The 19,484-nt window shown below is 58.6% G+C and overlaps 6 protein-coding genes across 6 annotated transcripts; 5 read left to right on the forward strand and 1 right to left on the reverse strand.

Moving 5' to 3' along the window:
• Window positions 1-28: 28 nt before the first annotated feature.
• BJ171DRAFT_506085 (Rab43 protein) lies at window positions 29-2,296 on the forward strand. The gene is made up of 7 exons (XM_053111107.1): window positions 29-289; window positions 560-672; window positions 924-985; window positions 1,123-1,178; window positions 1,436-1,561; window positions 1,660-1,805; window positions 1,996-2,296. Exons 1-7 carry the CDS (start codon window positions 94-96, stop codon window positions 2,053-2,055), a joined length of 759 nt encoding a protein of 252 aa, XP_052966604.1. The 5' UTR covers window positions 29-93; the 3' UTR covers window positions 2,056-2,296.
• An 875-nt stretch (window positions 2,297-3,171) lies between these two features.
• Window positions 3,172-9,937, forward strand: BJ171DRAFT_107884 (uncharacterized protein). The gene is made up of 6 exons (XM_053105435.1): window positions 3,172-3,235; window positions 3,592-3,904; window positions 4,413-5,554; window positions 5,799-7,020; window positions 7,161-9,446; window positions 9,578-9,937. Exons 2-6 carry the CDS (start codon window positions 3,624-3,626, stop codon window positions 9,705-9,707), a joined length of 5,061 nt encoding a protein of 1,686 aa, XP_052966605.1. The 5' UTR covers window positions 3,172-3,235; window positions 3,592-3,623; the 3' UTR covers window positions 9,708-9,937.
• Window positions 9,938-11,179: 1,242 nt separating this feature from the next.
• On the forward strand, window positions 11,180-12,526 carry BJ171DRAFT_582090 (uncharacterized protein; the record flags this gene model as incomplete). The annotated part of the gene is made up of 1 exon (XM_053114146.1): window positions 11,180-12,526. One exon carries the CDS (start codon window positions 11,180-11,182, stop codon window positions 12,524-12,526), a length of 1,347 nt encoding a protein of 448 aa, XP_052966606.1.
• A 383-nt stretch (window positions 12,527-12,909) lies between these two features.
• Window positions 12,910-14,510, forward strand: BJ171DRAFT_582091 (HAD-like domain-containing protein; the record flags this gene model as incomplete). Its single annotated transcript, XM_053114147.1, has 6 exons — window positions 12,910-12,958; window positions 13,082-13,251; window positions 13,426-13,622; window positions 13,788-13,920; window positions 13,997-14,120; window positions 14,299-14,510. 6 exons carry the CDS (start codon window positions 12,910-12,912, stop codon window positions 14,508-14,510), a joined length of 885 nt encoding a protein of 294 aa, XP_052966607.1.
• Window positions 14,511-14,779: 269 nt separating this feature from the next.
• Window positions 14,780-17,653, forward strand: BJ171DRAFT_107856 (uncharacterized protein). The gene is made up of 3 exons (XM_053105434.1): window positions 14,780-16,676; window positions 16,837-17,078; window positions 17,319-17,653. The coding sequence occupies exons 1-3, from the start codon at window positions 15,000-15,002 to the stop codon at window positions 17,581-17,583; spliced, it is 2,184 nt and encodes a 727-aa protein (XP_052966608.1). The 5' UTR covers window positions 14,780-14,999; the 3' UTR covers window positions 17,584-17,653.
• A 451-nt stretch (window positions 17,654-18,104) lies between these two features.
• BJ171DRAFT_424325 (NADP-dependent oxidoreductase domain-containing protein) lies at window positions 18,105-19,336 on the reverse strand (the record flags this gene model as incomplete). The annotated part of the gene is made up of 3 exons (XM_053107660.1): window positions 18,105-18,470; window positions 18,661-19,142; window positions 19,270-19,336. The coding sequence occupies 3 exons, from the start codon at window positions 19,334-19,336 to the stop codon at window positions 18,105-18,107; spliced, it is 915 nt and encodes a 304-aa protein (XP_052966609.1).
• Window positions 19,337-19,484: the final 148 nt, after the last annotated feature.

Below are 19,484 nucleotides of genomic sequence, written 5' to 3' on the forward strand. Positions count from 1 at the left end.
GCCAGCCCGCTCGATCCTCCCTCCCTCTCTTGATCTGTCGCTGTCCGAGTCCAAGTCCCTCGCCCCCCATCCGCACCAAGCCGCTGATCCAACATGGCGAGAAACGAGGAAAAGGCCCAGTCAATGCTGTATCGGTTCCGAGAGGCCCAGGAGGCAGAGCTCGGAATCAAAAAACAGAAGCAACGCCGGCCCTATTTGGCCTCCGAATGCGACGATGCCAGCGAGGCTCAGAAGTGGCGATACCAGATCATCGGCGAGATCTCCAAGAAGGTCTCGAAGATTCAAGACAGTAAGTGAGCCTGAATATCCTCGCCATGGATCAGTTTCGAAATTTGTTGTTCCTGTGGCTCTTCGGATCGGGCAGCCCGTCTCGTTCGTGACAGGCCCTCTCAACTCCAAGTGACGACGATGACCCAGGCATCGACTCGCTTGCGTCGTGCATGCGACAGCTCGATCAGCCCCGCAATGCACACGCAATGCACACGCTCTATGGCGGCATGGTTGCTACCTGCAGATATCTCGGAGCTAAAGCAATCTATTGACACCCCCGCCTCTGCAGCGGGCCTGACCGAGTTCCAGATTCGGGATCTGAACGACGAGATCAACAAGCTGTTTCGTGAAAAGCGGCACTGGGAAAACCGCATCGTGGAACTGGGAGGACCGGACTACCGGGTATGTGCGGATGTTCCAAACAACCTTTTGTAATCAAGTCTAGGCTGCGAGCTGGCTCTCGGGATGCCGTGACTTGCCGTGACTCGCCGTCCAGCCTGGAGCAGGGCTATTTGGTCCTGGAATCCATGTGTGAAGCTGCAGGATTACGCCCACTTCAGGTCCAGCGAGTCAAGGCGAAACACCTATGGCGACCCAGAATACGTCACGTTTTGATGCGATGGCTGACGAAATGACATCCTTGGTCCTGCTAGAAAAGCGCACCCAAAATCACCGACGACGAGGGCCGTGAGGTCCCAGGCAGTCGAGGATATCGGTGAGTATGTCTTGCATCAACAACCAAATCTCCAACACTCTGTTCGTAGCCCCCGATCGATCGCCCTGATGGACCCGCGGACGATTCTCTGCTCGGCCTCCTTGCAAACCGTGGCTGACACTCTGCTGCCTCGCCAGGTATTTTGGGCGAGCTAAAGACCTTCCCGGCGTCAAGGAGTTGTTTGAAGCTCCAGGTATACTGGGTTGATATCTGCATTTCGGGGCTTTGGGGATGTCAGCTGGCACCGTTATGAGTATCTCTTCATCCAGTCAGTTGGGCTTGGATCATATCTCCGAAACGATTCCTCCTGCGACCCCGTTCTGGAATCCCTGAGGACGCGGCTATCTCGTCCGATCGGCTGTCGCTTTGCGAGATCGAGTGTTTTAGCCCAGCCATCTATGCTGCAGCATGTCTTGCTTCTTCCTCACACCATCTGCGTCTGCTATACAGCCGGTCGGCAGTCTGCCCGTAGTCGTTTCGAGATGTACAAATGCGTTGATGCCGATTATTACGGATACCGAGATGAAGATGACGGCAAGCTGCTGGCGTATGAGAAGCATGCCCAGAAAAATATCGGTGAGTGGCCTGTATCATGGTGCTGGCCAAGTAGTGGCATTTTATGACCGTCCAACTGACGAGCTCGTGGACCACCGTTGCGCTCCCGCCGTCCATAGATCAAAGCGAACAAGAAATCGACGTGAACACGGCATCTCAAGTGCCAGTATCAACCGAGGGGCCCGGTGCATTCCTCCAGTTCGGCGGGCTTGCGATTCCGAGTCAGAAGGAAGTCGAAGAGTGGCTTGTGCGCCGCAAGCGTCAGGTATGGCCGGTTGTCGGGCCGAGCCCATTGTATTGGCAGACTTGCTTCGCAGTGTCGATATGCAACCACCTCGACTGGTTCAGGCCCGACCCACTAGCGATACAGGCAACTGTGGTCGCCGACATCCGCGCGATTCGGCTCCAGCGGCTGTTTCCTGTAGCTTATCTTTGTTTCTCATCCTCGACTGTAGGAACTTGTGGAGCGATACCTCGACGACAAGAACACACTAAGCGCCCAGCAGTCTTCGTAGATTCCGGCAGCCACAGGAGCCTTACCCTCGACCGCAGATTAGTCTGCCAGTTCGCCGCGATCACATCAGCCGCGCGATGCCTCTGTTCTCCAACCCGACTGCGGAGTGAGCGACTGCCGCGATCCAGCAGCGACACCGGTGCGATGGCGAGCCCTGCTCAGCTTTGGCGCTCTTCACCGGGGCTCACTCGCCTCAATACATGCGGGGCGCACCGACCAGCCCCCCCCCAGGTCTCGACCACGCCCTCTCCCCCTGGCTGCTATCGATGCAGCGGCGGCATGAGCAAGATCATGCACGGCCGGTCGTGCGAGCTCCTTGCATTCCTTTGTTGTCCGCGTCATTTTTTTTTCCGGGCCAGAGACACATCGAGAGCGCGAGCGAGACGAGGAGCTGGCCAGACAGTGCGCGGCGGGCAGCGAGAGCGGACGAGACGGCCGGCGAGAAGGCTTTGGCTGCGGGGCTCTCTGGCATTCGCACCATCTCCGTCCCAATCCCCATTCGGCCTGCTGCTGACATCCATCGCACACATCGCAGTCGTCGCAGCCGTCGCACTGGCTGCTTGCTGCCTGTCGCCCAGTAGGCCTGCCGTTTGCCTGCATACCCCCATTTGCGTTGCGGCCGCCGTTTATCTGTTTGCTGTCCCGCCGATTTGCCATCCCCCGGCAATCTGCTCCCGCATCGGGTATGTCCCTGCACCCGGGTCATTCTCATGGCTGCGACTCCATCCAGCGTCAATGCTTGCTGCCGCCCTGTTGCCTGTCGTTTGCAAATCATTCGTGGCTACCTGCATGGACTGTTAGACCTGCGGCTATGTCGGCATATTCGCTGCCAGATCTGGGATTGGCGCTCACAGACTGATGGGACTGATCGACGACGCCGACGATCCATCTCCCAGTGGGCTGCTGATGGCTGACTGGCTGGCTGACGGATGCGCCCTGCTTGCCGACCGGGACTGACAGAGCCTCTGTCGACATATCCTTCTCCTCCAATCCCATTCCACTTCCCCGATCTGCTATTCTACTCGAACCTCCATCGACTGCAACAGCTCATCGAGAGCCCAACCGCCGCCTCGGATACTGCAAGGCATTCAACCGCACCATCCCGTCAGTCGCTCGCCCCATCGACACCTGAAGCCCCAAGCCGAGTGTCTCGTGGATCTCTGGCTCTGGATATCTCGCTTGTAAGCTCGCCGTCCCCGCCGTCCCCGCCGTCCAGACCGATCCTGTCTGTCCTTGGCACAGTGGGACTGGTCCTGTCTGTTTCACAGACAGCCGAGCCGAGACCGCTGGTCACGGCAGGATAGCGGTGCAGTGGCCTTGCGTCTGGCTCCCATCCCGTCTCCTGGTGGCAAGTGCCATCGGCATCATTCATGCCCAGCAGCCGAGCAGCGGCGGCGCTCAGCTTGCGGCTGGATACACCGCTTCTTGATCCGCGACTTTGCCGCTCACAACTTTGGGATGGGTGTGGCTGCTTCACCCCACTCGCTCCACTCACTCTACTCACTCCATTCACTCCATTTGCTTACCATACTGCCAGTTCCGGTGTCGATCGATCCAGCACGCTCGCTCATGATTATCAATCCAACCTCGGTCGAAGACACCGAGTCGATGGACGACGAAGCCAGTTTAAGTCCCTCTCTCGAGATCGACGACGATCCTTCGTCGTGTTTTGTGCTGTCAGACGACCATGTACTCTCCTACCGGTCGTTCCAGGTTCGCATGAACCCGGAGGACGTCAAAGACAAAGTGTTTCTCGCCATCGTCAAGGCTCTGCTCAAGATGGGCAACCGGCCATGCACCCCAAAGGAACTCAGCGAATGTATTCAAAAGCACAAGTTTGCGGCGCTCGGGTAATTTTTGTAGGCTGATCATCCGCGCTGACCTGGTGTTTGTGTTGCTGTGGCATTTTGGGGGGGGGCTGGCTGTCACAGGGCCATGCTGGCTGCGTTGCTGTGGCGAGTCACTTGGCCGCTCCAGAGTCAATGGCACGATCGTCCGATCAACTCGCGCGGAGTGTTGTCGTTGCCGGCTCTGGACTGCTGGTTCGTCTACACCGTGCGTTCGACATACCCGATCTGCTCCTGGACATGCGTTTGATACCCAGGACTCACGGATTCGCATTGGGCGCCCGAGTCGTTGGTTCATCGTTGTCTGCGGTCCTGTGCACAATTATGGCCATGGATACAGACAAGTTCGCCTGATGCACCGCTTGTGCTTCTTGCAATGCACCGTCGCACTCTTTTGTGGACCTTGGGTTGCTTCTCAGACCCTTGTCCACGCCAAAGCCATACGCTCAAGCATTGCCGACGATCTCGCTGGTTTGACTGACTGACATGATTCGTATCCTTGACTATACAGCGGCAATACTCCATACGCGACGGTATCCTCGAGGATATCGCAACACTTCAAGCGAGTCGCCGAGAGCCGACCACATCCCCGCCCAGCGCTTCTTGGAAAACAAAACGTGAGCTCCCTGCGCAAATTGGGCTACTTTGTCAACCAGAAGGGCGTCAGCGTTGACTTTCAAATAGCGACGTCCAAGCCTCATACTTCTGAGTCGGACGACTCCAGCGACGTCCCGGTTGATGAGCTGCAGCCGACCGAGCAGCCCCCAGCAATTGCGAACCCTGTGATGGCGGACTCTGCGCGGGTGCACACAGCACCATCGGCCTTGGCACCGGCGTCGTCCGCTATTTCTGCAGTCCACACGATCAGCACCCCTAGTATCGAACGACGTCCGAATCTGGCCGGTGCTCTCGCCTTCAGCCCATCCACCGACTCGCCCGACAGCTCGGGCAAGCTTCCGGCAAAGAATGGTGTCACACGTCCATTCAGAGTCAACGGCGCTCTCAAGGACGCTGCTCGCGCGGCGACGAAACGGAAGCGAATCGCAACTGGGATGCAGGAGGACCCGTTGGAGCCGGTTAGGAGCTCAAAGCCAGCCTCTGCCAGGAAGCGAGCCAGTGTGGCGCCAGTTGTTGACGAACCACACAAACCACCGGACTGCGGCGCCGAGTCGGACGAAGAAATCGACATCATGTCCGTGGATGACGACGTCTTGTCTACAACATCGGCGATTCCGTCGTCCAACGCGGGCGATGCACAGGCGACTCCGACGGGCTCACGCCAAATCGCGCCTAGAGTGCCAACTTCCCAACCGAACCCTTTTGACGACGCAGCACCATCGGACCAGCCTCCTATCCTTGGCATATCGCTGTCGGACAGTGTCTCTGGGGAAGCTGCGGCATCCGGATCAAATTCGACTCAGTCCGAGATGGATTTGCAGCTACGCAAGAACGATCAGCAATGTCCCCCGAATGCATCAAGTCCGAAACATGCGGTGCTGGTCTCATCGCTATCCAGCGCCGATCTGGGATCCAAATCGGAAGCCAGCAATGTGGATCCTGGTTGCATCTCCGCCGCAACACCACAGCCCTCGACCGCTGGAATCACCGTGCCCAGTGCTTCTGCTACTTTGTCATCAGTGCTGTTCCCGCAAGGTACGAATTCGGCGAATGGCTCCGCGACTGCGTATCACTGTTGGGGTATACCATCCAATGGCTCACTTTGGTCTCGACTTTTGGATGGTGTCGCTCTCTGACTGAAGCCGCCTATTGTCACATGCTCTTATTCCGGGCGTTTGTTGTTCCATGCCATACTGTCGTTCTACCACGGTCCACGCTTTTCTCTTTCTTCTGGTCGGACGGGTAACTAACATAGGTCGTATGCCCTTCCCGTTTGAAGCACCCAACTTCAACGGCTACATCCCTGATCCTGCCACATCTACCAGTGACCGAACAGCGCCCTCCATCAATCGGGCTACCCTTCGATATGCTTCAAGCCATGAGGCCATCTTTATGCCCAACATGATGTCTCCCGAGACTCATCGCCCCCCAACATTCTCGGACCGATCGCCGAATCTCGCGCAACTGCCACATCACGGGTCAAGGTCCCAATCCAATATCAACAAGGGATGGCATATGGGTGACCCGGATCTTTATCTGCCATCTCCAATCGGGGACGACGCCAGTATCTTTGGACTGGACGAGGGACTGAGGCTGGATCTCGGCTCCTCCAGCCGCCACTCCGGCGGGCCGCACTCCCTTTCATCCAAGTTCGTGCCCTTCGTCGCGCCAATTGATGCGTCGTATGGCTCTGTCCGAACAGCTTCAGGAATCCAGCGCAAACGCAAGGATTCCTATGAGTCGGGCCTGCAGATGTTCCAGCGCCATACTAGCACAGCGTCGCTCGAGCTGTTCGAGTCTTCACACAAGGCGGCGAAGCGCTTCAAGGTCAATCCGCAGCAGCACACGATCAAGCTGGGCGACTTTATTCTGAGGCGGTCGTTCCTTGAGGCACCCAATGGCTTGGTGGAAATGGTTGTTGCCTCGCCGTTGACGGAGCTGCCGATCTTCACGCTTCCATGGTCGCCCCGTCCACCCATCCTGCCAGCAAGCGCGCCGCACTTTGAGATCTTTTGGAACCACGACTCCAGTCCGGTGCAAATCGTCCAATGTCTTGTCCAACTCACCGGCATGGTCAAGCTCCGCGATATCCTCCTCAGACGCATCCGGACGACTGGCGAAGAGAAGCTGCTAGAAATGCGGTCACCGGCACACATGGACTCACTCTCGACTTTGGCCATCCTAGATGCAGCAAATCCGGCATTGGTGCCGCCGCTGACCGCCATCGACCTGCGCGATCGCGTTTGCTGGAGCCGGTACCTCGAACTCCTGATTTGGCTGGTGCGCGAGTCGGCCTCGACCACAAAGACCCTCCAGATCAGCGGCTCGCTTGTGAGCTTGGACCAGAGCTTTGCATTCGATCCCTTTGGAATGCTCGCGTTCGAGGGCTTGGGGCCGGCTCTGGGTGCCGAAGTCGACGGCCTTCACAACCACCTGATTGTGTGGCTACATGGGCTCCCAGGATACACGAGCTTTAAGGATATGTCGCTGGAAGGCATCTGGTAGGATTTTCCGTCCTTGATGTTGCTCTCTTTGCTGCCCCGCACCATCTGTGGCATAGACGTTTTCAAGGTGCTGGTGCAAGGGTCTCGCTAACTTCTGTACATGCGATTATGGCCGTGCTCGCCTTTGCGCAATCCAGGGTTTCAAGCGAATGCGCCCAGCGACTCACTGAGGAGTTTGACCTGCTCCCGGTCACCAGCGAAGCCATATCGCTGATATGTGAGGGGTTTCAGACGCCCCAGGCTGCACAGTCAAGCTCGTTATCAGGCGACGTCAGAGCAGCGTCCGCGCCTGTCACTGGCGGTATCGATGCAATGGCTGAGGACGAAGGAAACGCCTTTTTTGTCTTCAGCGAGGGAGAAAGCGAAGCCAGCGACGACACCCCCGACACACCAATGCTGCCGGCGCAGGCTTCATCGTCGCTGTTGGAGGCCACTTCGACAGCAAGGCCGGCATCGGACCCCTCGTCTGGATCGACGGCAGAATCGACTTCCGGGCCGTCGTCTGCTGCTGGATCGGTGGCAACTCGATTGTCAGCCACAGAACCGTCGCTTCAACATGAATCGGGTCCTGCTGCTCTCGGCCCGGCCTCGGAGACGACGACTCTCGGTCGTGTGCGGACTGAGCTGCTAGCCAGCCCGTTTACAAGTGGACGAGATGAGCTCCTGTCTGAGACATCCGTTTTACACAGCAGGACACGCCAACATTGCCCAGTGCATCTTTCCCCCAGCACGCTGGACCTCTTCCCTGCCGTCGAGAATCCTCTACATCCGCCCACGAATGTGTGGATGGTCGAGATCGAAGGACTGTTATGCTATGTCACATGGATACCCGAAACTCACAGACTCCTGTCCGGTGCCGGCCGCTTGGGCAGCGAATCGATGCTGAGAGAAGGCGACGGTCGAGAGCCTCCAACAAGATCCCCGCGCATGCAAGCCCAATCCCAGAATATCACTGATGCTGCTCTGGCCGGCGCGAGCACTCTGCAGTCCCCCAGGCTCCGAGGCGAGGGCGAAACTGGCATCCCGATCCTCCGCAGAGTCGACAATGGAATGGTCAATGCCACGCTTTTGCTCTATGCCGGTGGCATGAGGACCGAAGAAGAGCGAAGTATTGCTCTCTCTTTGGAGCAGTCCAAGGTGCGGTGTCGCAAAGCCGACTCACAGCTCTATGGGACATGGATCCCGCTCGGCCGTGCACGCGAACTCGCTCGGAGCTGCTGCTTGGAAGCCAAGCTCAGCACAATTCTCGGCGACGAAATTGGCAAGATTGCTTTTCGTCGAGCGCTCTCTCCGGACTCGATCCTACTGCCTCCAAGTGTCACCGATCTGGATCCACCCGGCGTCAATACCCTTGGCCAGGATTGCTCCGCGGATTGCCCCATGCTAGAGAGCACGACTGGTGCCGAAGGATCCCCGGTCGCTCAAGAAGCGGGTCTCATCCAACCAGAGCTTCGGACCAGCTCTGGCGTGGGCTCCGCTGCTGGGGCTTCAGTGATCTCGACGGCAAGTTCAAGCGGTGTCTCCCCTGGCGCTGAAGTAACACTGCCACACATATCCACTACCCCTGTTCCGAATACTGCTCAGTCTGTCCCGCCAGCTGTTACGGCTGACAAGGCTCTACCTGCTGTTGCCACGGCCGCTCCTTCTGTCGCGACTGTCCCTTCTCGATCGATATCCGTATCTGCGTCGGCATCCCTTGTCGGCAATAAGCCGCCCTCACTTGCTCGGACCTCCCCAGCGAAGGCTCTGGCCCCACCGATGTCCTTGGATGGCACTGGGCCTTCCCCAGCCATCAAGTCGACAGCAGCCGCCGTTGTGCCTGCAGCTTTGCCGCAGTCCAATGCGAATGAACCACAGCGGCGTCCTGGGAATGATGGCAGGGATGCACTGGCTTCTGCTGTGGATGAGCCCCGGACCGCAGAGGTCGTATCGATACCAAGCAGCGCCTCCAAAGCGCTCTCACTGTCCGCTACAACCGCAGTCCCGCCTTCAACCACGCTTTCAACCACACCTTCAACCGCAGCTTTGACTACAGCGACAGCAGCGGGTCTCCGTCCCCCCTTGTTGACGATATCGCCTCGAGCTCCTTCTCGACCCACGCTGCCAACCCCGGCGCCGTCGGGAGCCGCCGCGTCCACTCCATCGACACCAACGATAACAGGCGGTGCGGCCTTGCCTCCAGCATCGCCAGCGATCTCATCCTTAACTGCTGCAAAAGGAACTCCTTCGACGAGCCAGCCATCAAATACCCACACTCTGGCGGCTGCAGGGGCTGCGCCAGCGTCTCAGTCTGCACCAGCCACAGCTGCTGCCGGGACAAGGAAGCCCAAAAGCCGATACACCGCTGCAAAGAAAGACGGTCCCAAACCCGGATCCGTTGCCAAGACCACCGGCGAGCCGCTTCCCGGACTGGTCCGCAACAGGTATGAGAGCAGCACGACTTGGTTGGGCCAGTTGCTGTCTAAACTCACGATGGTGTTCGAGAGGCCGTCTTGGTGTGTATGCGTGCTGCGCTTTCTGACTCAATGTCTCTGGCTTTTCCAACATGGTGTTGGGTTCTGCAAGTAGGGTCTCCGAGCCGCCTCAAGCAACGCCTTCCCCTCCACCACCGCCGCCAGCAGCGGCAGCACAAATGCAGGCCAATGCGACGAACGCAGCCATTAATGCGCTGGCCTCGAAGCTGACGGCTATGATCGGGCCCCCATCGACATGGACAACAGCATCGATCACAAACGCCCTCGCGACACTGACAACGAACAGTGGGCTCGCCAAGTCTCCCGGGCTTTCGGTCCTGTCGCAAACCGGCCAAGGCGGTCAAGGAGTCAGCTTGACTGCAGCCCAAGCAAGCAGCCCCAACGTGGCTGGCTCTGTTGGCGGGCAGTCTGGCATCCTGGGCAACGTCAAGGGACCGGGAGTTTCTTCAAGTTCGTCGGCTGGCTCGGTCGGGTCCTCCAGCTGCCCAGACACACTGCGACCCCAGCTTCCTCCCGCCAATACTGCGCCGATGGCAGTCAGCAAATCAACCTTGGTCCAGTCCCAAGTTGCCGGCACCCCGACTACTCCAGTCCACGGCTCGATCAACGGCAAGATGACCACAGTGGGCAAGCAAACCCAGCCGCCCTTGCCTCTCGTGTCCTCAGCCAGTCAGCAACAAACGGCCTTGTTAGCAGACAACCAGCCAACTCCTTCCACGATAGCCTCCAGGGTGTCTTCCATGCCGCCAACTCCCGCTTCAGCTGGCTGCTCCACAGCACCGACCGGAAGCGTGCATCGGTCTGTAGCTGCAGCTGCTGCCACCGCAGCAACGCCCTCAACAGCAGCCCCTATTGTGACGTCTGTTCCTATTTCGGTACCAGCATCCGCACCAGCCTCCGCTCCGATGTCCATCGCAAGACCACCGGCGATTTCTGCCACGGCATCCGCGTCGATGCCTGTGCGCTCCCACGCACCATTGTCCGCAGCTCCCGGTCCATTGGCACATGCGGCGCCGGCAGCCTCAGGCGCTTCTCGGTCTGCTGCAGAAGCTATGAACGCGAGCGCAGGCGCTAGCAAGCCTGTGGCGAGCGCAACGATATCTTCAACTGCTGCCTCATCATCTGCTGTGCAGTTGGCAGCCATGTTACCGACCGTGACGACATCCTCGGCAGCATCTTCTGTCCCCGCTACATCGCTTGCACTGCATCCAAGCCCGATTTCGACACTTCCGATGTCTTCAGCACCAATGCTTTCGTCTGCGATTGCATCCGAAGCCACCAAGACTGTGATCAACACGCTCTTTGGATCGGCGCTGTCTGTGACAAGTATGTCATCTGCCAATATGGCTCAGCACGCTGCGCTCTCGACCCCACCCCCGGCTCGCCCCATCAGCCAAAATACCGCCATGCGAAATCCAGCTTCGGTCGCTCCGGCGAACACACCTGGCGTATCCACTCAGTTCTCAAGTGGAGCGACGGCGATGGGAACGAGCAGCGTGCCTAATACGCAGTCTGCTGCGAATGTGGTGATCACCCCTGCCGTTACTCGACCAGGAGCTACTTCTTCCGGATCTCAATCCACCCCCCAGGGAATCGCTATGGGGACAACGGCGTCGATGCCACCGCTCGGGCTGCCCGTCGGAACGCCCAACGCGGCGACAATTCTAGCAGCCCTGGCGGCAATGACCAAGAATGCGGCCAACAACTGGAAGCCGATGGGACCATCCATCTCGACTGAGGACATCAATCGCTCTATTCTTGCAGCCGCTGCCTCGGTCAGCCCATACTCGGGGCAGTTCTCGGCGACTCTTGCAGCGGCGGTGGCGCGCGCCTCGGCTCAGGCGCAGGCCAATGCCTTCCAAATGCTGATGGCCCAGGCACAGCTGCAACAGCTCCAAGCCAGCGTTGAACTCCAAGCCCTTGTCCAGGCCGAGCAGAAACGCCGAGATTCCGAGAAGGTCCTCCAGAACCTGTCCACGCAAATGTCAGGCGTGTCGGCGTCGCACTCCGAGGAAAAGGGCAAGCCCGGAATGACGAGCCACGATCTTGCACCAAGGCCTCAGCTCGCTGCCCAGCCTTCGGCGGATGCCGTTGTTGCTGCCCAGGTGAATGGGCCCGTGCAGCTCGATTCCCGATCGGGTCCGTTGCTCGGCACAGGAAAGACTCCCAGTGGCCATGCCAGCGGCCATGAGATTGTGCCAGCCCAGTCCAAGCCCCATAATGGCGTAACGCCGCCAACCGGAGATGTCGCGGCCGTGCATCCTCAGGTTTCCGATACAGGGCCGTCGATCGTGGCTCCAACACCAGCTCCAATACCAGCTCCAACACCAGCTCCAACGCCAGTCCCCGGCGGAGGCATAGACATCAATTCACTCACTCAGCTTACGGCCCTTGCTGCCAAAACTCCGGGCTTTGGTGCAAACCTGCTTGGCCTCGGTTTGCCGCTGCTGATGCAGTCGTCTGGCCAGCTTAGTTCCAACATTTCCAAGGTTCTCAGCCAGCTCCAGGCGCAAGCTCGGCAGCCAACTTTCCCTGCCCCCGGCTCAAGTACATCCCGAGACATGGGACTGTCGGGGCCAGCGGAGTCGGCCGTGAATCAAGCCGGAGGCCGGGGGCAGCCGCATCCCGATCCGTCTGAGACCTCCAACACCAAGACCGAAGCGGGCGGAGGCGCTCATCCGGCCCCGGCTGGTCCAGATTCCGTTAGCGAGACACTGGGGCGACGGCTGCGACGCCAAGTTCCTGCCAAGATCAAGGATGAAGCGGATGTCTCTGTAACTGCAGCCGCAGCGTCTGCGCCGCTCCGCCGAAGTTTGCGAAGTGAGCCCGGACCTCTGCCGACGGTGCTGTCCTCGCCCCTTGGAACAAGCATGCCTTCCGGATCGCGGTCGAGTGCTGCCAAGAACCCGCAAGGCGCCGTCCGACGGGCAAGCCGCTCAGCCGTGTCCGTCCGAGTTGAAGGAGAGCGCAACGCGGGCGAAATGGATGTCGATGTCGCCGCAGATGACGCTCTCGGAAAACAGCGCTAGCTCTGGCCAGGATGTGCCCAGCTTGCCCCTTGGTGGGTCGAGGCCGAGGGCCTTGTATTTTGCGAAATGTGTGGGCCAGAAATATGTATATACCTGTGGATCGCGACGCAAACCTGCGTTGGTGTGCGAAAACAAGTGTCCCCGTCGAGTGCGTCTTCATCGTCGGCATCGCAGCTCGGACATTGCGCTGGTCCACTGCAGCCCAGACATGCTCCTTTCTGGTTTGGGGCGTGGTGCTGTTGAGCCATGCAGGCGGGTGCTGATTGGACGCAGTCACATGACCGAACACATCTGCTTTTGGCGACGATGGGCGATCAAAACCCGGGGCTGCTCCCTCTCGGCGCTGCCAACACCCAGCCATGACCAGAAGCAAGCGATCCAGCATGAGCGCAGACACCTCGCCCAAGAAGGCCAAGACCGAGGAGTCCGAGGGTTGGTGTGGCCGCTGATGTGGCCGCCGGTGTTTCTGTTGGTGCTGGCCGGTGCTGGCCAGTGCGTTTGCTGTATCGCAAGCTCGGTGGACTCCGGATCTGACCGCCTGCACCCGGCTGACAGGGCCCTGTCCATACAAGGTTGTTGTGCTCGACATCGAGGGCACGACAACATCCATCTCGTTTGTTCACGATGTGCTTTTTCCGTACGTCAAGAACTCGGTTTACGAGTTTCTCGTCGAGCACTGGGGAAGTCCCGAGCTGGAGCAGAAGATCGAGGCTCTGCGCGCCCAGGTGAGGCCAGCAGCCCTGGATGGCTTCTGCAGATGCAGTGGAATTCAGACCGCTCGCATGCGATCTGAAACGACTCGGGTGTCTTGGCGGGCTGCCGATCCCGCTTTCAATCTCTCGACGCTCGCTTTCCACTCATTCGCACCCGATCTGTGGTTCTCGCTCGCCTGTCCTCAGGCAAAGATCGATGTCGAGGCCAAGGTTGAGGGTGCCGAAGAGATTCTGCCAACCACTGCGCCTGCCCTTGACATCATCAAGTCGGTTGCCCACTGCATCCGATGGCAGATGAGTATCGACCGCAAGATCGGCCCGCTCAAGTCCTTCCAGGGCTTTGTCTGGCGTGAGGCTTATCAAGGTGGCAAGGTCCAGGGCCAGTGAGTACTGCGTTTGAGCCCTCGGCAAAGGCACATTGTGGGGACTCGGCTCTTGTCGTGAAGTCTGCGGCACGAACATCGGTCAGATACGAGTTCGCCGCTCGGTCCTGGCCTGCCGTTATGTTTTGTGACGAGACCAACCTTTTGGCTTCACCCGGCTCCAAGTGTCTACAACGATGTCGAGCCGGCCCTGGAGAGATGGATCCGCCGCGGATGCAGCGTCTACATCTACTCTTCTGGCAGTGTCGAGGCTCAGAAGTTGCTCTTTGGTTACTCCGAGAAGGGCGACATGCTCAAGGTTTGTGGGCTGCATTGCAGAGACGTTGGCAGTGTGTGCAGCTGCGACATCCTGATGGCGGTCTTGCCGTTCGCAGTACTTCAAAGGCCACTTCGACACCGCCATTGGCCTCAAAGTCGAGAAGGAAAGCTACTCCAAGATCGCGGCCGAGATTGGCGAGGATCCACAAAGCATTTTGTTCGTCAGCGACAATGTCAAGGGTAAGCGAGCAGACGACGGCCTGGCGAGGGCAATCGTTGGTCGCAGCGGCTCGGAACCATATTGCTGCTGACATTGGCAGGGATGCTGATTCTGGTATTGAAGGTGAGATTGAGATTGATACTGATGGATGCTTGACCTCCTGTTCCGCCTGCCCCGCTTTCGTCTGCTGTCCGTTAGAGATCCGTGCGGCCCTGCTGGCTGGTTTCAAGACCGCCATCACCGACCGCCCCGGCAATGCGCCGATCGAGCCTGCTCCATCGAAGCACCCCCGATCGGCCCGCATTGTCTCGGTCCAGCTCGAGGATACGAGTGTCCCTGTTGTCAAGACCTTCGATGCCATCTTCGACCGCGAAGCCGAGTACCGTCCCTCCGAGGATCACCAGGCCTGAGTCCAACGGCGCCGGGCCTGCTAGTCGGCACATGCAATGTCAATATATTCAGAGACCTCCCAGTTTCAGTCGAACCTGTAGTTCGCAATCGACCCGTCAGCAACCTCCGAGCGAAGGCCATGGCCGGGGCGCAATGGTCGAGGCGGCGAACCATTTGATCCCTGATCAAACACAGAGTTCGCTGTATACTGCGATGGCGAATACATTCCGGGCCGTTGCGATTGCTTGTCTGTTCGGTGTGCGGCCTGTAGAAAAGCACCTGCTGGGGGGCTGGCCTGCCAATCCACAGAGCCTGCAGTGCTGAGTGCGTTCTTGTGGCTCCGCCGACCGTCTTTGACTTGATCCCGGACTTGCTTGGCTGCGACAGCATCGTGCCTCTCCGTCTCCATCCGCTCTGCGATTTCCGACAGTGACTCTGCCTCCGTCGCCGCTCTTTCCGGCAGTTCGACCTTGTCCCCCATTTCCAGAACCGCACCCATCGGTTGTAATATGCCGCCTCGCAGCGGCTCTGGGTCGGCATCGCCGAGCAACAACTCTGGCAATTCCCGCAAGCAAACACCGAGGCTACAGGACAATCATTTCCGCCAGCCGGTGACTCGAAAGCAGTCGCAGGCGCAATTGCAGCCAAAGTCCAAGACTCGGTCGCAGCCAGCATCACAGTCGCCTGAAGATCTGCCGAGTCCGCCTATTCCCCAGCACAGCTCGTACCGAGTCCGATCTGCCCGGTCAAAGGAGCTGCAGCTGCAGCTGCAGGAGCGGCCGGGTGCTGAGCCCCAGGGTGACTGTGTTTCCTCTCCTGTCGACTTCAAGCAATCCCTATTCGCCGACGACAGCACCGCAAGTGCTCTGTGGGGTCTGCAGAACGAGGGCTCGCAACAAGCTCCGTCGAGCCCCTCTCGATCAAAAGACCTATTCCTCTCGAGCCCTTTCCAAGCGAGCACATTCTCGGGAGTCGGCGGTGGACGAAGCGACCTCATCAAGCCATGCCCTGGAGACTCGGACGAACTTTGGTCACCCAAGCAAACCTCAACAAGCACTGATCCGCTGACGTCCGAGCACCACGAGACACTCGAGTTCCTGCTGGCTATCTTCCCAATGTTCACTCTCAGCCAAATTAGCGAGACATACCAGCGACACAAGCTCGATATTGTTTCAACGGTCGAAGAGCTCTTGCGGATCAATGACTTTGATCTTGCCTCATCTGCGCCTGACGACGAGGCCAGCGGTTCTGTCGAGGGCGATCCGCCGTGCATCGAAGGGCCCGCTGTCAAGCAAGATGTCCAAGCCAGGGGCCCTTCACTCGAGAAGTCGTCGGCGTCCAGACCCACAGGCCTTGACGATGCCGCACTGGAATATGTGCTCGATACAGAGCCTCTTGAGCTCCTCGTCGACGCTCGTGCCCAGCAGCTTCAAGAAATGTTCCCAGATCAAAGCGTAGCGAATATCGAGGCGGCACTGGCCGTCTACAGAACCGTCGATGCGACTGCAGAGTATCTGCTCGAACAGGGTGATTCTGACGACCACTCGAGGTCCCCAAGCTCCCAAACTGCGGGCTCCACAAAAACAGGCTCTCGACCGTCCCGACAACCTCGGGCAAGCCAGGAAGAGACACCGGCACAGGTGCGGACCGTTCGCAACGACGCTTCGAAAACAGTCACCAAGATCAAGTCGGCGCGCAAGCCAGACCAGCCATTGAAGGGCCAGGCACCGCAAGGAAGCCTGTCCTTTGAGAATCTCGTCAGAACCGTCCAGGAGATTTTCCCGGATGTGCCAGACCAGCAGATCCTCGACGCTGTCGTCGAGTGTGGAAACAACGTCGACATGATCACGGACGTGATCATGGCTGGCGGCTTTGCGCGCCAGCGAAGCGGGACCGGAATCGACAAGCTAGACAGACTCGTTGAATTGTTTCCTGGCCGCAGCGTCGAAGAGCTACGTCGGGCCCTCATTGACACCGGCTCGGTTGAGGGCGTCTTTGAGTACTTTGAGCAGCTCGATCGGATCAGAAGAGACCCGGCTTGGACCTGCTCGCGCAACCTTGGCGTTGACACAGAGCTCGGTAGAAGCGAAGATGCTGATGGCGTCGTCATGAGGGTCGCGGGCAAGGGATCGTCTGTGTCTGGTCGTGTCAAGTACGATGGAGATGACATTGACCAAGCTAGAATTGTAAGTGGCCTGGCATTGGTTTCGGGGGGGGGGCAGGCAATGCCACTGGGGTACAGCGCTGTCTGGAAGCTTGCCTGTGCAGTGAGCGATGGCAGATTCGTTGGTGAACCGCTCGATAGCTTTGACCGTTGCTTACGAAGACGATTCATCATGCTACCAGCTGAAACTCGCGGGCGAGACCAGCCAAACTGGCATGCCCGACTCCAAGGAATTGCGGGGCCTCGCGCAACTATACCACGAGCGCCGCTCCGAGTTGTATCGACGGGCTGTCGATGCTTACCAACGCGGCAAGTCGACCCAAGCCGGCACCGCTCGTTATTATGCCGATGAGGGCCAAAAGGCAACTCTGAAAATGCAAGAACTCAACAGGCAGGCTGCTCATGCCATCATCCGGGAAAACAAGTGAGTTCTTCCGATTGCAATTGAATTTGGACAGACCGAGATAGCCGTGGCATCCGCTGGTGACATTGATCCGCAGGGTGTTATCAGGGTGCATGGCCCGCCGTAGCTTGGAAAAGGAGATGATTAGTTGGCTTTCGCGTACGCCCGAGACATGTTGGCAATCGGGCTGATCTGAAATCCACTCTCCATGGCTGGCTCGATTGGCGGTGGCCGGCTGGACTGGACATGCTTTTGCTGCAGACTCAAGCACAATGACGACAATATCGTTGACTTGCACGGTCTGACTGTTGCGGAAGCTAAGGAGTATATCGATAGAGAGCTTGATCGATGGAGACGCAACAAAGCCTCGTCGCGCAAGCCACTGACCATCATTTGCGGCCAGGGAAACCACTCCAAGGGCTCAGTTGGCCGTCTTGACAAGCTGATATTCGAATATCTGAAGCAACAGGGCTGGAGCTTGCAGCGGGAGCGTGCAGGCGCATTTGTGGTCCGGCCTGAAAAGTAGAATAGATCAGGCATCTGCCCGGAGGAACCCACGTCGGCCACTCTACTTGTGGGGGGGCGGTCTCACAGCGCATTCAAACTGAAACGAGACGCCGTGTTGGAGTCAGGATTGTTGCTGGGTCCTGAACAGAGAAGCGATACTCATCGAACCCACGGAGACTTGGGTTTGCTCAGTCCTTTGGACAGCTCCACCACCGCCAGAGGCCCGACGACCCAGAGCAAACGCCAACCTTTTGAACCCGATTGCCTTGACGTCGAGAAACCATGGGCTGTTTGGAGAAGGGTCGAATGCACCATACTCCCGCATCGCAACATCGGTGCCTCGCGGAACACGATCTCGGTAAAACAGTCAATCATCGCCAGAGGAGATCAAGTGGGTGTATTCGAGCCAATGCTCCCCTAAACCAACAACGTTGATGTAAACGACACTCAGGGACACTGCCCTGTTTCATTCCGAACAAGCTGTATGATGCCGGGGTCTCTGAGAAGCAATATCGCGGATGAAGTGCTTGGCAGGGGAATCTAGTTCTCGAACACATCGACGCCGAAGAAGGGCTTGGGGTCGACATAGCGCTTAGCCTTGGTCAGATGCAGTTTGTTGATGGCCTCGATGTCGGCTTCGTCCAGGATAAAGTCTTCAAAGTTGGCCTTGATTCTCTCAGGGTTGACGCTCTTGGGAATGACTGAGGTGCCGCGCTGGGCAGCCCAGCTGATGAGGGTCTGCGCCGAGGTTTTGCCGTGCTTCTTGGCGACCTGGGCGATGACTTCGTCCTCCAGGATGTTGGGCGAGCCGCCGCTTCCGAGGGGGGAGTAGGCAGTCAGCAGGATGTCGTTGGCCTTGGCGAACTCAAAGAGCTCGTTCTGGGGAAGGTATGGGTGGAGCTCGACCTGCAGAAAGGTGTACGCATGGAAGCCAAAACGAGGGCGGTGTGAGCAGAACCATTCGCCTGCGGGCCCGCGAGCACCACGGCCAAGAGTACTGCGGAATCTACACAAGAAATGCAACAGTACGCAAGATCCAACGGCGCCAAAGGGGCTGAGATGGCGGCGGTTGTTCGATCGCGTCCAATCCACCCACCTGGTTGACAACGGGCTTGATGCGAGCAAAGGCCAGGAGCTCCTTCAGCCGGCGGACGTTGAAGTTGGAGACGCCAATGGAACGGACCTTTCCTTCTTCAACGGCGCGCTCGAGCTCTCGCCAAGTGTCCTGGAAAGTAAACGAGGTGTCGAGCTCGATGGCACCGGACTCCTTGTTGCGCACGGGCTTTCCGCTCTCGTCGACGAGGAAGGGGAGGGGCCAGTGAACGAGATAGAGATCGAGGTAGGAGAGCTTGAGGTCCGAGAGGGTCTTGTCGAGCGCCTGGTGGACTTTTTGGGGATGATGGCTGTCGTTCCATAGCTTGGAAGTCACAAAGAGGGACTCTCGAGCAGCGCCAGCCTGGGCGATGGCATCGCCAACCTCCTTCTCGTTGCCGTAGATGGCGGCACCATCGATGTGGCGGTAGCCGACTTGGATCGCGGTCTTGACGGCCTCGAATACCTCATTGGGCTTGGATTGCCCTGTGGGCGACAGAGCAGCAGATCGGGAGTGTCAGCGGATGGATGCGTTCGGAGATTGTGCCTGGGCATTGGGAACCCGGCCACAAAGCAACCGCGATGGTGCCATGCGCACAAGACGACGACCCACATGTGCCGAGGCCGATGGCGGGAATGGCGTGTCCGTTGGCAAGCTTGAAGGTGCGCTGGAGAGACATGGTTGAGGATGACGGGCGAAGGGCGAAGGTAGATCGATGGCAGATCGAAGGTAGATCGATGGCAGATCGAAGGTAGATCAAGGGCAGATCGAGGGGGGATATATCTCCAGACGAGATTTGTCATCGACAGCAAGGATGGCGCGAGGAA

Source organism: Polychytrium aggregatum (genome assembly GCF_025602895.1).
Source record: "Polychytrium aggregatum strain JEL109 chromosome Unknown BJ171scaffold_19, whole genome shotgun sequence".
Taxonomy (NCBI): Eukaryota; Fungi; Chytridiomycota; class Chytridiomycetes; order Polychytriales; genus Polychytrium; species Polychytrium aggregatum.

Bases quoted from the DNA above. Each gene is read 5' to 3' on its own strand.
- BJ171DRAFT_506085 (XM_053111107.1), top strand. From the start codon at position 94: ATGGCGAGAAACGAGGAAAAGGCCCAGTCAATGCTGTATCGGTTCCGA. The intron at 290-559 runs GTAAGTGAGCCT...CCGCCTCTGCAG, and splicing joins GGTCTCGAAGATTCAAGACA to CGGGCCTGACCGAGTTCCAG. The intron at 673-923 runs GTATGTGCGGAT...TGGTCCTGCTAG, and splicing joins TGGGAGGACCGGACTACCGG to AAAAGCGCACCCAAAATCAC.
- BJ171DRAFT_107884 (XM_053105435.1), top strand. From the start codon at position 3,624: ATGATTATCAATCCAACCTCGGTCGAAGACACCGAGTCGATGGACGAC. The intron at 5,555-5,798 runs GTACGAATTCGG...TCCCGTTTGAAG, and splicing joins ATCAGTGCTGTTCCCGCAAG to CACCCAACTTCAACGGCTAC. The intron at 7,021-7,160 runs GTAGGATTTTCC...TGCGCAATCCAG, and splicing joins ATGTCGCTGGAAGGCATCTG to GGTTTCAAGCGAATGCGCCC.
- BJ171DRAFT_107856 (XM_053105434.1), top strand. From the start codon at position 15,000: ATGCCGCCTCGCAGCGGCTCTGGGTCGGCATCGCCGAGCAACAACTCT. The intron at 16,677-16,836 runs GTAAGTGGCCTG...TCATGCTACCAG, and splicing joins ACATTGACCAAGCTAGAATT to CTGAAACTCGCGGGCGAGAC. The intron at 17,079-17,318 runs GTGAGTTCTTCC...CTTTTGCTGCAG, and splicing joins GCCATCATCCGGGAAAACAA to ACTCAAGCACAATGACGACA.